At 38.4% G+C, this 17,559-nt stretch overlaps 1 protein-coding gene across 2 annotated transcripts in view; it reads left to right on the top strand.

Annotated features, from left to right (window-relative positions):
• Positions 1-17,068, top strand: part of LOC106655379 (phospholipase D3-like) — a 50,217-nt gene extending 33,149 nt beyond the window's left edge. Inside the window, exons 1-8 of one of the 2 annotated variants that reach the window (XM_014375753.2) lie at positions 12,099-12,421; positions 13,012-13,133; positions 13,413-13,902; positions 14,013-14,204; positions 14,279-14,407; positions 15,147-15,452; positions 15,871-16,012; positions 16,161-17,068. In XM_014375753.2, coding sequence (XP_014231239.1) covers positions 12,362-12,421; positions 13,012-13,133; positions 13,413-13,902; positions 14,013-14,204; positions 14,279-14,407; positions 15,147-15,452; positions 15,871-16,012; positions 16,161-16,369 — 1,650 coding nt within the window. In that variant the 5' untranslated portion in view covers positions 12,099-12,361 and the 3' untranslated portion in view covers positions 16,370-17,068. Of the gene's footprint in view, positions 1-12,098; positions 12,422-13,011; positions 13,134-13,412; positions 13,903-14,012; positions 14,205-14,278; positions 14,408-15,146; positions 15,453-15,870; positions 16,013-16,160 lie in introns of those variants that run through there. The other variant, XM_023461791.1, reaches the window with a different exon arrangement.
• The last annotated feature ends 491 nt before the right edge of the window (positions 17,069-17,559 follow it).

Genomic DNA, 17,559 nt, shown 5'->3' with positions numbered 1-17,559 from the left:
GTATTGTCCTTTGGTGTATTAAAAAATTCGATTTTTGTCCAAATTTTCTCTTACAAGGATCACAGGAATAATCTTTTCGATTTTCATGAACCGTCTTTTGGTGCCTAATGAAATTACTTTGATCCCCGAATTTTTTTTCGCAATTGTCGCAAGCGTAATCTTTGCGACCTTCGTGTACTGTTCTTTGGTGAAGAAGCAAATGATCTTTACGTCCATATTTCTTTGCGCATTTGTCGCATTCGTAATCTTGACAATCTTGGTGGACTGTCTTTAGGTGTATAAGCAAATGATGTTTAAGTCCAAATTTCTTCTCGCACTCTTTGCATGCGAAATCTCTCCGACCTTCATGTACTATCTTTTGATGGCTCAGCAAATGTGATTTGTGTCCAAATGTCTTCTCGCAATTGTTGCATGCGTAATCTTTGCAACCTTCATGTACTGTTCTTTGGTGACCGAACAAAAGAGATTTATGTCCAAATTTCTTCTCGCACTTATCACATACATAATCTTTACAACCTTCATGAACTGTCCTTTGATGGCTCAGCAAATGTGATTTGTGTCCAAATGTCTTCTCGCAATTGTTGCATGCGTAATCTTTCCGACCTTCGTGTACTGTTCTTTGGTGAAAGACCAAATGCGATTTTTGTCCGAATTTCTTCTTGCACTTGTCGCATTCATAATCTTTCCGCTTTTCATGGACAGCTTTTTGGTGCTTCATCACATTGGATTGTTGCCCAAATTTTTTCTCGCAATTTTTGCATGCAAAATCTTTGCGACCTTCGTGAACTGTTTTTTGGTGTGAGAGCAAATGCTGTTTTCGTCCAAATTTCTTTTCACACCTGTCGCATGGGTAATCTTTTTGATGTTCATGTATTATCTTTAAGGGGGTTAGCAAATTTGATTTTTCTCCAAATTTCTTGTCACATTTATCGCCTGCGTAATCTTTGCTAACTTCGTGGAATGTTTTTTGGGGAAAGAGCAAATGCGAGTTTTTTTTAAATTTCTCCTCGCACCTGTCCCATGTAAATTCTTTGGGACCCTCATGGGCTGTTTTTATGTGCAAGAGCAACCTACGTTTAGTATCAAATCTCTTTGCGCACATTTCACACAAGTAATTTTTGAAAGCGTCGTGAAATATTTTTTTGTGTTTAAGTAAAGTGGATTTATTTTCAAATTTCCTCTTGCACTTGTTGCACGGGAAATTTTCGCGATCTTTGTGTGCCAATTTTTGATGTGTTAACAAACTAGATTTTTTGATAAATTTTTGGTTGCACCTGTCGCATGCAAAATCGTTGCGGCGTTTGTGTACTGATATTTGGTGTCTACTTAAATGACTTCGGAACTCGAAGTTCTTTTCGCACTTGTCACATGCATAATTTTTTTGTTCACTATGAATTGTGTCTCGGTATGTTATCGTGCTTGATTCTTGTGCAGTAACTGCCTTCTGAGAAATGTCAAAAAAGTATTGTTTGTCGTCTAAAACAAAGATGTCGCGTTCACTTGAATTATTTTTCGGGACAAATTCCCTGGATTTCATCTCACCTTTATCCATTTTGGTGGCTAAATTAACCGATGTATCCTTCATTTTAGTGTAACAGTAACTTTTATGATTTGGTATCAAGACTTGTTTCATAGGGAAAGACAACATTTAGACTAATTTAATTTTAATATAAACACGATAATTTGGTCGAAGAATTATGTCAAAATAGTTTAAGATCATATTGTTTACAAATATATGACCGATTTATCTGTTTATAGATTATTCTTACAACAACTGAACTAATTTAAAATTTTTACTTGACGACGATTCCTTCGAGGTATTTTTTAGTATTCTCAAAGTACTTCCCAAAAAACTTTCGACAGACAACATCAAGTTCACACAAATAACATTAAGTAAATAGATCTTTACTCGATGTTATCTCACACCATGACGTGAGTTATTTTCGCCGTTTCTCTGTTTTTTGTAAATTTTATACAAACATTTTTAGTGGTTATTGTGTGAGTGAGTGTAGTGAGCATAGAATCAATTCCAGTCATATTCATCCATTCAAGATTAACTAACGCGCCTTAAAAAGGTTCACTGGAAAAAAGTAAATATCTACAGCTTTTTTTGCTCTCGTCACCAGTCACACATTCAACTACCACCTATGATGCTTCAGCAGCTGCAGTATAATCATCGTATTCGAAACATGCGTGCAAATTCATATATGTAATCACTTAGACGACGAGACCTTTCGGATCGTTACGGACGCACGACACATAGATGTATATGAATTTTGGACGCGGTGCGTCGAGCTTCTGACTTTTACGGTTCACATGTAGAGGCCATTGCATCAGCAAAAATAAGCAGTTAAATATTCATGAGCTTTCATCGGTCGAATTCCTCGTGGCACATGCACTTATACCCACATACACATACACGCGCGCGTGCACAGGTACGAATGCGGGGAAAATCCGGGAAATCAATGGTACGTTATAGCCATGGGCCATTGGCCATACTAGCTGTATACGATTATATACATAGCAGAGTGCACCTATAATATACCACTCCTGCGGCGCAGCAGCCCCTCTCGACGAAAGGACCGAATTACACGCGCAGATGCGGGTTTTCAGAGGGTCTCGTCATACTCTCTACCTGCGACGTTGGGTTATAATATTTGCCGCGTGCGTGTCGTTCACTATATGAGCAATTCTACGATTTAATTGTCAAATTTTTAGCTAGAAGCTAGTCCAGTTCTTCTTTGTTTAAATTTTTCGAATGAACATTTGTAATGAACATCGCTTATTGTTTGTAGAAGTACTATGTAGCTAATAAAAAAACGTGAATGATTAAAATTAAAATAAAATGAAATATTGATAAAAAAAAATTTATTTAAATTAAATAATTTTAATACATAATTAAAATGGGTAAATATATGAAGTGTATACAAAATTAGTGATTAACTCTAGCGAGCCTGAACTTTTTTCAAGTAGTAAAGTACTTGAAACAGTGTATTTGCTTGGTCACATTGCATCATCGACATTTAACGAATAATATTGTAATAAATGAAAACATTTCGTGATTAAATATATTCTATAATTAACTTGTAGAGTTATTTTATGTCGTCAAATTTTCAAACGTCAAGTTAACGTCACATTTCTTGGTAAGCTTGACACTTGATGAAGTCGTAGTAAGTATTCACTAATTTTCCTTCGTTCAAATTGGTTATGAGACTTTATTTGCTGAGGCTCCACATTTTTTGTGAACAACTTATTCACGATCGGTGAAATTGATGCTTGTTTTGTTCCTCTTTTCGCACAAGTCACAAGACAAAACTTTGCCCTCGCAATCAAATCTAATGTAGTAAATTGAGTTTTTATGAAAAAAAATCTATTGCATTTATTACACACGCAAGCTTGATAATCATCAATAAGTTAAAAAAAAAAGTAGAATTATGTACTTAACAACATATTGCACTTGTCCGATGGGTATTTACGGTGAATTTTATAAACCATCTTTCGGTTTCAACTCAAATTCAATGGAGTATCAGATTTATTTAAACCCTTTCGGCAAGAATTATCTGTGCGACCTTCGTTTATGACCCTTTGGTGTTTGAGCAAATGATGTTTTAGGCCAAATTTTTTTTCGCATTTGTCGCATGCGTAGTCTTTGCGACCTTCATGGATTATTCTTTGGTGCAAAAGCAAATTATGTTTTCTTTTGAATTTCTTTTCGCACTTGTCGCATGCAAAATCTTTAAAACAATTGTGGACTGTTCTTTGATGCTTCAATAAGTCTGATTTTCTTCCAAATGCCTTCTCGCACTTGTCGCAAGGGTAATCTTTACGACCTTCATGGACTATTTTTTGATGTTCAATTAAATTGCATTGAACTCCAAATTTTTTTTCGCATTTGTCACACGCGAAATCTTTACGACCTTCATGTATTACTTTTTGGTGGAGAAGCAAATGCTCTTTACGTCCAAATTTTTTTTCGCAATTTTTGCATGCGTAATCTTTGCGACCTTCGTGGACTGTCTTCTGGTGCAAAAGCAGATATTGTTTATAGCCAAATTTCTTTTCGCACTTGTCACATTCAAAATCTTTAAAACCATTGTGGACTGTTCTTTGATGCTTCAATAAGTCTGATTTTGTTCCAAATGTCTTCTCGCACTTGTCACAAGCGTAATCTTTGCGACCTTCATGGACTATTTTTTGGTGTTTGTTCAAATTACTTTGATCCCCGAATTTTTTTTCGCACTTGTCGCAAGCGTAATCTTTGCGACCTTCATGGACTATTTTTTGGTGTTTGTTCAAATTACTTTGATCCCCGAATTTTTTTTCGCACTTGTTGCAAGCGTGATCTTTGCGTCCTTCATGTACTGTTCTTTGGTGAAGAAGCAAATGATCTTTACGTCTAAATTTCTTTGCACATTTGTCGCATTCATTATCTTTGCGACTCTCGTGAACCGTTGTTATGTGCACGAGTAAACTTGATTTCTTCCTAAATTTCTCCTCACGCCTGTCGCTTGTAAAATCTTTGGGAGCCTCATGGACTGTTTTTATGTGCAAGAGCAAATTATGTTTAGTATCAAATCTCTTCGCGCATATTTCACACAAGTAATTTTTGAAAACTTCATGGAATATCTTTTTGTGTTTGAGTAAAGTTGGTTTATTTTCAAATTTTCTCTTGCACTTGTTGCACGTAAAATCTTCGTGATTCTTGTGTACTAATTTTTGGTGCGTAGACAAACTTGATTTTTTCACAAATTTTTCCTCACATTTGTCGCATACAAAATCTTTGCGGCCTCTGTGTACCGATATTTGGTGTCTACTCAAATGACTTCGGAACTCGAATTTCTTTTCGCACTTGTCACATGCATAATTTTTTTGTTCACTATGAATTGTGTCTCGGTGCGTTTCCATGCTTGATTCTAGTGGAAATACCTGCTGAAAAATATCACAAATGTGTTTTTTTGTCGTTTGAAGCAAGATCGTCGTTTTTACTTAATTTATCTTTTGAGATAAATTCGACGGGTTCCTTCTGACTTTTATCGATATCGATTTGTACGATAAATAATGTATCCTTCTATTTAGTTTCACAGTAAAAAGTTTAGTGAGTAAAATTTATCTTTTGGTTTTATGACTTGTATCATCGGGAAGGATTACATTCAAACTAATTTGTTCCCACTGTAAACATGTTCATTGTTCAAGAAACGAATTAGTTTATGTTCATATTGTTTACAATCAAAACATAGATTCACATGTTGATATATTGTCATTGAATGATTGAATAGCGTTACGTAGCCTATACAATTAAATTTTCTTTACTGATAGTTATTTATTAGAGTAACTGAAAATTTTTATTAAGTTTCAATATTCTTTGTTACAATTGATTGTCCCTTATTGTCCCTTTGTGTACGAGTTCATTTAGTCGAGGAAATAAAGCATTCAACCTCCGATTTTTGAACAGTAAGTCGGATTGAGATGCGGTTTTCGGCATTCGATTCGGGAGAGCGTCTAGAAACTTTGTGAACAAAATTTATGAGGGACAAATGAAAATTTGCACCCCGGGGGTACAATAAACGCATTTCAGGGATGCATCTTGAACTCAAGACTTGGTCAATATGTGTATTTCACTAAATATCGGTAAAAATGAGTCTAATTTCTGCACTAGGGGGTTTTTGGGGTCGCTGAAAACGAATATCACAACGAAAATGTACCACGATGTACCTGGGGCCCAGGGCGGGCCCTATATACCTCGTCTCCTGGAGTTTTATGAGGATATTTAAGATATCTCGTTGAAAATCGTTACCCAGGGGTTTTTGGGGTCGCTGAAAACGAATATTACTGTGAAAATGTTCTACCATGTACCTGGGGCCCAGGGCGGGCCCTATATACCTCGTCTCCTGGAGTTTCATGGTAATATTCAACATATCTCGTTGAAGCTCGTTACTTAGGGGTTTTTGGGGTCGCTGAAAACGAATATCACAACGAAAATGGTTTCCAAAGTATCTGGCGCCATGTCAGGTATTATACATTTTGTTGTTAAAAAAATTTCAATATCAAATTTATCAATTCTTGTTTCACCGTCATCTGAGTTAATTGAATTTTCAAATGAACCTGGGAGTTTCCGTTTTTTCATTTCACTACCACTGATAATTGTCTTTATATAATTCAAACGACATTTTTCATGAATTTTCACACTAGTTTCATCTTGAATGTGGTTAAACAGACCGTCATTTTTAGTTTCCGACGATATCTTGCATATACTAGCAATCCCTCTCGTTTTGACATCTTTTAATACATTATTAACATCCGACTTTAGTGGCCAATTTTTCACGTACTTGCAAATCACGCAATCTTCGTCGATATTTACATTAGCCATTCTATAAAAATGTAATTAGAATCAATCAACGATCACAAGAATTTCACAAAATATTCTCTAAAACGAGTCGATGAAAAAAAAAAATTTGTTTCAAAATTAATATATGAGAAATTTAATGAAATGGACAACTTATCTCATGAAAGTAGCTTCAAAATAGTGTGATACAGTTCAAGTATATATCAACGTTGATAAAATCGTCACTAAGCACTCGCTATAACTGTTGAATATTTCGTAAAAACAAACGAAATTATTACAAATCCACAAATTAAAGCATAAGATTAATTGACCATATCGACTGTAAAACTGTATAACAGTAAAACTCGAATGAAAACATATACTCTTATTCTCTTTGTTATTGTTATTACGAATGAAATTATCAAAACCAACTTTCAAAATTAAAAGTGATTTTTGTTTTATAACTTGTATACAAACAACCAAGCGAAATAAATTGAATATTTACAATACAACTTTAGAAGACAAAATGATTAGGGCCCGCCCTGGGCACCAGGTACACGGTAATACATTTTTACAGTGATATTCGTTTTCAGCGACCCCAAAAACCCCTGAGTAACGATTTTCAACAAGATATCTTAAATATCCTCATAAAACTCCTGGAGACGAGGTATATAGGGCCCGCCCTGGGCCCCAGGTATATCGTGGTACATTTTCGTTGTGATATTCGTTTTCAGCGACCCCAAAAACCCCCTAGTGCAGAAATTAGACTCATTTTTACCGATATTTAGTGAAATACACATATTGACCAAGTCTTGAGTTCAAGATGCATCCCTGAAATGCGTTTATTGCACCCCCGGGGTGCAAATTTTCATTTGTCCCTCATAAATTTTGTTCACAAAGTTTCTAGACGCTCTCCCGAATCGAATGCCGAAAACCGCATCTCAATCCGACTTACTGCTCAAAAGATCGGAGATTTGGCCGTTTTTTGTGCTTTATTTCCTCGTCTAATTACAAGCCAATCCAATGAAAATTTGTCTGGTGAATTCTGGAATCGCTCATATGTATGAGATAACGATCCCTCTCAGATCCTGAAGACCGCAATACTCGTTTGCACCGGTCCTTTCATCATTCGATTTATTATCTATACATCGGCGTGTCGTGCGATTTTTTTTTGCCTAGCATCATACGCTTTCGATTTGACGTATTCGTCGTCGCGCACCACGAATTTTCCACTTTACATTTATCATACGCGTAGTTATCTTTTACGATGCAAAATCAAAAGCTGCGCCACTTCTCGTCTGTTGTCGCTGCTGCTGCATATTGCCGCGCGCTTGCGGAAGCACTCGAACAATAGTTCACCAAGTGCGTGTATAAATTCCGTATCAAATCGTATACATAGAGAAAGAGAGTAAGAGAGAGAGAGAGCTTGGAGGCTTTAATAATTCGAGCGAACCAACAAACCAACCATTTGGAAAGCAGCAGCAGCAGCAGCAAGCCGGGGGTAGCAAGAAGAAAAAAAAGCTACATGTACACACACACGAGCTGGCGTTTACAGCTCGACTCGCGCACGCATTTGAATCATATAAATTCACTCTGTGCATAGTGTACGTATGGCAGTACTTGCGGAGCGCTGCGTGGCAATAACACACAACCAGCACACGCATACAGTATACATGTACGGGCTTCCCAGAGTAGTACTGCGAAAGCTCCTCCTGTGCACTTGCACCGGGGCAAAGTCCAATCCGCTTAATCAGGATAATCGCGCAGCACTAATAATCTCTCTCTCTCTCTTTCTCTTTGCTGCTGCTGCTGCTGCTGCTGCTGCTGCCTGCCTGCCAGCCTCATCAAAAATGCATTGCGCGTGCAAAAGAGGGGTTGCGCGCGCGGCGACGCCAGATTGTCGCTCACGCGACTCCTCGTACATACATACGTGTACTGCGTACGCGGTATAAGGTACATACGCAGCCTGGGCTTATTGTGATTATATAGGTAGCAACACTTGTGTTCTATGTGGCTATGCTCTTGTGTGTACCCTGTCGAGAGTCTAGTATTCGTACGCGATATAATAATATGCGAGTATTATTCCAACGCGCCTGGTGAGCTTTTCGCGTGTAATGATAATTTCACGAGAGAAAGAGAGAGAGAAAAAAAAGAGGGTGAAAATGTAAAAAATTTTGCTCCAAAGATAATGGATCGCACCGAGTGTTGGTGTCGGCGGTGGCTTGAAAGCTCACGCAATATTATCGACTATCTCATCGGTGATCAATGGGTCGCCGAGGCGCAATTGGCGTACTACATCGTTTTGTTATTACCGCGCGGCCGTGCATCGACTTGGCAAGCTCGCGAGTATTTGCAGCGAATTCGACTACTCGATCAGGCTCGCCCACTCNCATATTTTTTTCTTCGCTCGCTCGCCTTAAAATTATTTACGCCTTTCGTTCATCAACGTATCGCACACAGGGATACACACACGAATTGGATAATGAATCGATCGCGTACGAGGGGCGTATTTTAAATATCCAAAATGTAAAATTTCGGCGAGCTGTGCAGCTCGCTATAGCTATATCGCGCGCGATTGAAATTTAACTCGCGCTCGCAGCATTCATAATTGAAAATCCATCAGCTGGCTACAACGCTGTATAAGCTGGAGCTTTTCCTGGGATGCGCGTTCTATATGTATATCGAGTAGCCATTATCTTCGCGATACGCATCATTATCAATCATTCAGTTTAATAACTCCGTATAGAAGCCTAGTAGTGGTAGTAATAGTAGTAGTAGAGGTAGTAGTCGTAGTAGCGTAAGCGCGTATGTACGAAAATATCACATAAAGTTGGCGTAATATAAAGTTGGCGTAATCTGAGCACATTTAAAATTTTTAAACTATTATATGTTTTTTTTTTTTCATTTTGAAAGGGTGTCGGAGTTGAATAAGATTTTTGACCGGAAATCGGAATCGTCATCAAAATTTACATAAAAACTAATTATTCAATTATTTACTCACTGTCACCCTTACTCCTAGTGAAACTTATAGACAATGAAAATCTAATTTTTCAGAGTACATACTTAGTTTGAATCTCATTTTTTTCAAAAGAGAATACATGCTGAAAACTTCATTTGAAGCCTTGTAACTTATGATTCTGATGCACCATATCCAATTTAGTGTCAGTATGAGATGCATTACTCCGTTAATGAATAGAACTATAAAATCAATTTCCATAAATTCTAAAAGTAATGAACCTTTACAAGACGAAATTTTATCGGATAGTATTAAAAAAACCGTTATCGCCCATTTGCGAAAGAGACATAATCAAATCGGATGGGCCTTTCCAACGGAGCTTAATTTGTAGAGAGCCCTGTTGCCGATCCAAGACAGGCTAGCCAGATCGCATGCCGTTTCGGAAATCTAAGCAAATAGCGGGTAGGCAGAATTGGATTAACCATCGAAAGTATAAAGTTGGGTGCGCTACTTCGATTTAAAAGTATATATATAGTAATCTGAACTACTTTAACCAATTGCAGGTGCTAAATACGCCATCTAGGTAAAGGATCGGTACTATTAAAAAATATTTAAAAATATCTTAATATTTAGTTAATTTAGTATTTAATTTTAATATTCAGCATTTTTATAACATGGCAAGGACGAACGAGTAAACATTTTTCAGTTTCGCGAGTTAAGCGCACACGACTGCAGGACACGCGCGCGTGCTCATATACTTATATACGTACACTCGGTGCGCGCGATCGATATTGCGCGCGAGCAGCACGTCTGGCTGCGTACATAACGTTTAATGCTGGCCACAGTCGGAGTGCAAAGAGAGTATATATTTACGTGTGCGTATGCGTGAGCGTATATGAGCAATTCTCTAAATGAAACGCATTTTTGGAGGTAGAATCGCGGCAAATTTTTTTTTCAACCTACGCGGATACGGACCCCCGGGAAATGTTTTTGGGGGTCCTAGGAACATGTAACCACGTAGGAACCATTGAAATTTCAATAGTGCTTACTTTTACAGCTACTTTTGTGATTTAGAGGACGAAAAATCATGTTTTCTCGTAAATACGGCTAATTACTCAATTTCTAAGTCGCTGAAAAAGTATCAAAACTCATCTAAAAAAAAAATAACTGGCTACTGTGTTCGATAGGAAATTTTCTCAGCTTTCCAATGGTAGTATCAGATTTTCCGATAAGTCGCACGTTCACTGAGAAAATTGCCATCAAACATGCAAAGCTAAATATCTCAAAAAACTCGGTACGGAAAAAGGGATCTTTGATGTCTATTTTCGATTTTTCCTGTTGAAATTGAGATTTTTTGGAAAATCTGACGGCACCATGAGAAAGCTGAGGAAATTTCCTGTCAAAATCATATATTCATTTATTTTTTCAGTGGAATTTACGAGCTAGTTTTGATTGTAGCGAGCCGAAAACCTCGCGACCGCGCCGAATCATCTCGGAAACAAAAAACAGCGAACAACGTGAAAGAAATTCCCATGTATAACATTGTAATTTGACTCAAAAAATAAATGAAGATATGCTTTCGTTAGAAAATTTCCTCAGCTTTCTCATGGTGCAGTTAGATTTTCCGAAAAATCTCATTTTCACAAAGAAAAATCGAAAATAATCCAAAAAGTTCACTTTTTCCGTACTGAATTTTTCGACATATTTAGCCCTCAATGTTTGATAGCGATTTTCGCGGTGAAAATTGGATATTTCGGAAAATCGAATAGTACCATCGGAAAGCTAAGGAAATTTCCTATCGATTACAGTAGTCAGTTAAATTTTTCAGACGAGTTTTGATACTTTTTCAACGACTTGGAAATCGAGTAACTAGCCACATTTACGAAAAAACATGATTTTTCGTCCTCTAAATCACAAAAGTAGCTATAAAAGTAAGCACTATTGAAATTTCAATGGTTCCTACGTGGTTACATGTTCCTAGGACCCCCAAAAACATTTCCTGGGGGTCCGTATCCGCGTAGGTTGAAAAAAAAATTTTCCGCGATTCTACCTCCAAAAATGCGTTTCATTTGGAGAATTGCTCATATATGGCTCCGCAACCAGCTAGAAAACGCCATTAAATATGTATCGAAACCTCTCCCGAAAGCTCCGGCGTTTAAACTATACGTATCTACACGCGTAAGCCTATGCAGAGTGGTATCCTCCGTTTTTTCCCTCTCTTTCCTTTTTTTTATACGCTACACGAAGCTTTTATGATTTTTTTTCCTTTGCAGAATTATTTCGAGAGAAAAGAAAAAGAGAGATTAAACGAGGAACGAGAGTAGAGGGCTCGAATTTCAGCTGCGAGGATGGATGATTTTAGTTAGCTGACGTGAAACGAGAAGAGGCAAGTTCAGAGAGAGAGAGAGAGAGAGAGAGAGAAAAATCGAATGAATGAGTAATGATGAAAGTTGCCATTGTTCCGTCTTGCAACTTCAAAACTAATAACAGACTCTTGGTATTTGCCGAGATTTTACTTGTTTAACGATTTTCGAGGGGTAAAAAAGTTGTCCGGATCATGAAATTGAGTAAATTTTTCAAAATTCTCAATTGACAATTAAGGACCCAAAGTGTATTATCGTGACATAGGGTATCGTGACGGTCATGGAATCAAATTTCCGTTGCATTGCATTGGCCATACTCTCTCTCTATTTCTTTCTTGCTTTCTTTGCCGTGTGTATGGTTGCTGCTTACGTATCAGAACTTCGAGAGAAACAATGCTGGCTCTCGCATTTACACAGTGGCAGTTTGCTGTCAGAGCCAGCGAGTTGAATGTTTACTTTCGCGAACCGAGTTTATTTTTTGATTTTTTTATGAATATTCGGAATATACTTTTCACGATGTAAAAAGTATTCGAAATATGAGTGAATATTCGGAGATTTTTTGACGTAGTGCATGTTTGAAGTTTCGGTTTGTTTTTCAAATTTATTCGAAACTAATTCCTTTTATTTTTCAATTGTGTTTGAAATATCAAACAAATGTGCATTGAAATTATATTTCAATAGTTTTATCGCAGTGAATGTTCAACAGTTTTGACAGCCAGTATGACTGTATACGTGATAAACAACGAAAAAACTGAAGATGAAAAGAAGAAAAAAGACATTGTTGGTTATATTTTCACTATTTGAAATAACAATACTAATATTACTTGTTTGATAAGTCGATGAGGTTATTTAAACTCGTAAATGGCTCGTGTGCAATCACTTTTTGCTGAAACATAGTCTGGCATTCGTATCATGTCTTTGCAACTTGAAGCTAAATATGATACTTGAATGCTTGGCAGTTTATGCTATATTAAATGCGTTTATATACAATACAATACGCCGCTGATCGGAAATTCTTGAGCGGCATAATCATGATAACTCGAAACAATACCAACAGTTATCTACTTTATCGATAGATGAGACGTTATGAAAAATACTTACTTCTATGATCCGATAGATGGCTTTGGTAGTCGTAAAAATCGAGAGGTCATACGAGTTTGAAAGGAACTTGAATGAATACGAGCTGTCATATGTGTGTCAAGTCAATTTATAAAATATATTCGAATAAATTTTCAAAACAATGCATCCTTTGAACTTTCTGATGTAACAATACGAATATTTTATCAACTATTTATTAACAATAGAATCTTGATCAATTTTTAATGCCTGGTTTATTCACGATTAAATCAATGATTTTTTGTATCCTTCAGACTGTTACAGAAAACGCTCGTTTAGACGTAAGTACTCCTTCATATGACGATGACTTGGATTTCTGGGATCAATCGGGTTTCATGTTGAGGAATGACTTCGACGATCCTCTCAATCACGGAAGGTGAGTACATACTTGATACTATTATATTCACGAAGAACAAACAATTGTGCCTTCTACAATTTTTATTAATTTGTACCAATGAAAATAAGTCGATCAATTGATATTATTGATCGACTTCAAAACAATATTATTTAGTTTAGCATTTTTACTCTCAGGTTTTACAAATTAATTTTAGCTTATTGTTAATTTTTTTACTCTGTCAAACACCTTTTATACTTTTATCACTTGTAGACCAATGATTCATCTCGGATAAAATTTTTATACCGTCTTTTTGTTCAGATGGGGCGGCCAGGAGTGGTGCCGACCGAGCTGCATACCCATCACCTTCATCCTCGTGCTCATCGTGCTCGTCGTGCTGCTACCGCTGCTCGATCACGCGCCGGAAAAGTCGAGCCTCAACGCCACTTATCTGGCCAACGAGAGCGTCATGTCGCAGCGCATGAGCGACTGTCGCCTCGGACTCGTGGAGTCCATACCGATCGGCCTCGCCTATCCGAACGGCTCGGCCGATCACCCGACGACCTTCGCCACCTGGATGGACCTGATCGGCATGGCCCGCAACAGCGTCGAGATAGCCTCGCTCTACTGGACGATGAACCGCGAGGACATTTATCCGGACGACAGCGCCTACGAGGGCGAGACCGTGCTCAAGGCCCTGCTGGAGGCGGGCCGCGATCGGGGCATAGCTCTGAGGATAGCCCAGAACGTGCCGAGCGAGCTGAGCCCCAACATAAACACCGAGTACTTGGCGAAAAAGGCCAATGCCGTGGTAACGATCGAAGCTTCATTATTTATTTGCATGAAAAATAATATCTGCCTCGTCATTGTCGTCCTCGCCCTCGTACATAATATTTCATGCTCTCGATGCACCGCGCACAGGTACGCAGTTTGAATTTTGCCGCACTCATCGGCGGTGGAGTGCTGCACACGAAGCTCTGGCTGATCGACCGTACCCACGTTTACCTTGGCTCGGCGAACATGGACTGGCGCTCGCTCACCCAAGTCAAGGAGCTGGGCATCGTCGCCTACAACTGCTCCTGCATCGCCAACGACCTCGCGAAAATTTTCGACGTGAGTATTGAAATATAAACGAGTCACGAGATTTAATGTAATTCTCATCGAATTTTTTTTACCTTTTCGATCAGGTGTACTGGAAATTGGGCGAAGATGGCAAAGTACCGGCCACTTGGCCGAAGGCCCTGTCGACTAGAATTAATATGGAAAATCCCATGGCGTTCGTGCTCAATGGAAACAAATACAGAACTTTCTTCGCGGTGAGAATTTGAATTTTAATAAATTACAACGCGATGAATTATTTTCCGTGAAAAATTGGTCGCTTAAACGATTCTGAAGTGTTTGATGAGTCGTCTAATCGACTATTTGACTATTATTTTTCGCAAAAAATAAATCGATGACTCAAACAACAATTACGTGCATCAACTTGTGTTTGACGCTACATAAAATCCCAAGTCGTCCTGATAGAAATGTTTAACATTTTAGGACTAATTTTTGACCAGAGAATGTTTTTGCGTATAAAAGGCTTAATAAAATTGAATGTACTAACAATACAACGTTTACTTACACATTTTATCGCCATATAATTTTTTTTCACTATTAGTGCAAAGTTATTCTTTCGGAAAAATAGGCTGCAAGGTCCGAAATATTCTCAGTTATACTAGAAAGTACATATTCTAAAGCCAACAAAATAATCTCCAAGACACCTTTCTTACATTTTTGAGGACCGTACTTTGACTTATACCATTATTTCGACCTTGCCACTTGCAGATTTTAACAGTAAATGAGTCTCGCCATCTAGCGGTAAAGCCTTTAAATGGTATAATCGAATATAAAGTGGTTAACTTAAACCGTTATCGAATATAAAGTTGAAAACTGGTCAAAACATATTGACTTCTTAGTCATTAGAATATTTTTAATGTTGAGCATTTCTATCGCAAGACAGTCGCGCAAAATTTGAATTTTTAAAAAATGAGTTGAACTTTTTTTTTTACGCAGAGCTCGCCACCGCCATTCTCACCGGAGGGTAGGACCGGCGACATCGACGCCATCCTGCGCTGCATCGAGAGGGCCGAGAAATTCATTTATGTCGCGGTGATGGACTACTTCCCGCTGATGATGTATACGCCGAAGCGCATGTACTGGCCGGTGATCGACGACGCCCTCAGAGCGGCGGCGATCGAGCGCAAGGTCGAGATCAGGCTGCTCATTAACAAGGGCCGGTACTCGGCCGCGTCGGAGGACTACTTTCTCAAGGCCTTGGAGGATCTGACCAATAGCTTCAGCAACGTCAAAATCGAAGTGGTTGGTGGCTGCCTTTTTGTCTTCTTTATTTTTGGCTTCGTTACCGCATGTATAATATAACGCTGGCGCGTTGCTGCGAGCCGTTTTACATGTATAAATTTGTATCTTTAACGCATCTACGGTTTTTTATTCAATTTTTTTTTCACCTGCCGAGAACTTTTCGCGTTTTTAATACAAAGAAAAACGCAAAATTATGAATCACTCTCTGCAATACACAGTTGCAAGTCATGCAGGAGATTTTAACATATGTCGTATAACGTTCGTCATAAAATGTCAAATAAAGCGTATATGATATTTACTATTTTCCACGACCACTACTGACGCAAGTCGAGAGAAGATGGGTCGATATCGGCGCGGATGCAAAAATACAATCTTTTCTCATTTGTTTCTTTTTTTGTTTGTTTGTTCCATTATGCAGAGGAGATTCACCGTACCGACGAACGCCTCGTTCGACAAAATTCCCTACTCACGAATTTACCACAACAAATTCATGGTGACTGAGACGACGGCCTACATCGGTACGAGCAATTGGTCAGGCGATTATTTCACCACGACCGCCGGTACGAGCTATTATACATTATGTTATATATTTAGCAAGCGATAATTCAAGAACTCGCTTGACTTGTGTAAAAATTCCAACGCGATTATCATTATGTAACGACGATTGTTCATTCTTTCTTTCTTTCTTTCTTGCTTGTCTCTCTGCAGGAATCGGCGTGATTTTCGAGGATGCGGACCCGCGCAACGACAACAGCATACGGGACCAATTGGAGGCGGTCTTCGTGCGTGACTGGACGTCGGACTACGCTCATCCGCTAAACGCATCGTGCGAGAATCTGCTCATACCCAAAAAAACGCTACTGAGGTCGCAGATCGTGCCGCCGCTGCAGCACCAGCAGAGCGAATCGAATTATTAAGATCGATCGATGATCGCGAGACGTCGTCGTCGATCGATTAAAAAAAAACAACAAAATACTAAAACGTTACTTCTTGTGGAGCTTCCTACATTGAGCATATATGTAATATGTATAATCTTATTTGTATAAGGATTGTGAGAGAGAAATAGTTCACCTGCGCGCGAATCGCGATTGTATCATACACACCACGTGCCTACACAAACAGATCCGTACAAGATTCAAAACAATCGCTCACGAGAAAGTGAGAAGGACAAGCACAAAAATTCGCTCCTGACTTGTGAGAAGATTTACTATTATACTTTCCGTTCTCGAGTGCGCGGGCCCGCGAGGAAAGAGTCGTCGTTAAAGTCCTTTCGAACAACACTCGACCGGCCGGACGGTTATTATCGCGCGGCGTGCAGATATTTTTCGCGAGCCTCTGCGAAGCTCGATGATTCGACGGATTGTAATTATTTTACTTTGATATATCCTTTTGTTTCAAACGATATTTGCGTGTGTGTACCGAATCATTGAATCGAAAGTCGGAGAGCAAGTTTAAGTATACAATGTGTATCATAATGTGCAAGATCCCGAGGTTTTCCATGAGTTCATTGTTAAATACTCAATTTTTTTGTATCGTATATAAAGTTGACAAATAAAACCATGCACACAAGCGTCGATATGCATATACTCCCAAATGTAAACATTGCAATATACTACTTGTTGATAAAAGCAATGAGATTTTTATGTATGGTTTTTTTTCATAACATCATGGAATAAATTTATTTTTACAATTTATTGAGTTTACTCTTGATTACGCATGTTTCCAGCTTCGAGCATTTAAAATTCATATCATTTTGTATGTTATATGGGAGGCACTCGCACGAGTGAGTGAAAAAGAAAAAAAATTTCCGATGTACGCTCGGTTTTTTCTCTTTCGAATTGCCGCCGCCGACGACGACGAAGTGTATTGAGCAAAGACCACTACTCGCACTCGACCTTTTTCGCACTTTGGCTCTGCTCGGCCAGTCGGTCGGTGCTAATTGAGCGCGAGCTAGCGACGGATGCACGGACGATTCTTCTCTTTCATTATTTTTTTTTCTTTTCGAATGTGCTCGAATCGATTGGTCGAGAAAAACGCACACATTTTATAATAAACAAAAAATAATACAAGTTATCTCGCTTGGCGCCATCGATAAATCGTCACAACG

The sequence above is a fragment of the Trichogramma pretiosum genome, unplaced genomic scaffold (assembly GCF_000599845.2).
Source record: "Trichogramma pretiosum strain Unisexual culture from Peru unplaced genomic scaffold, Tpre_2.0 scaffold12, whole genome shotgun sequence".
NCBI classification, from domain to species: domain Eukaryota; kingdom Metazoa; phylum Arthropoda; class Insecta; order Hymenoptera; family Trichogrammatidae; genus Trichogramma; species Trichogramma pretiosum.
Note: the sequence above shows the minus strand (reverse complement) of the source record. Positions and strands in the feature narration are given on the sequence as shown.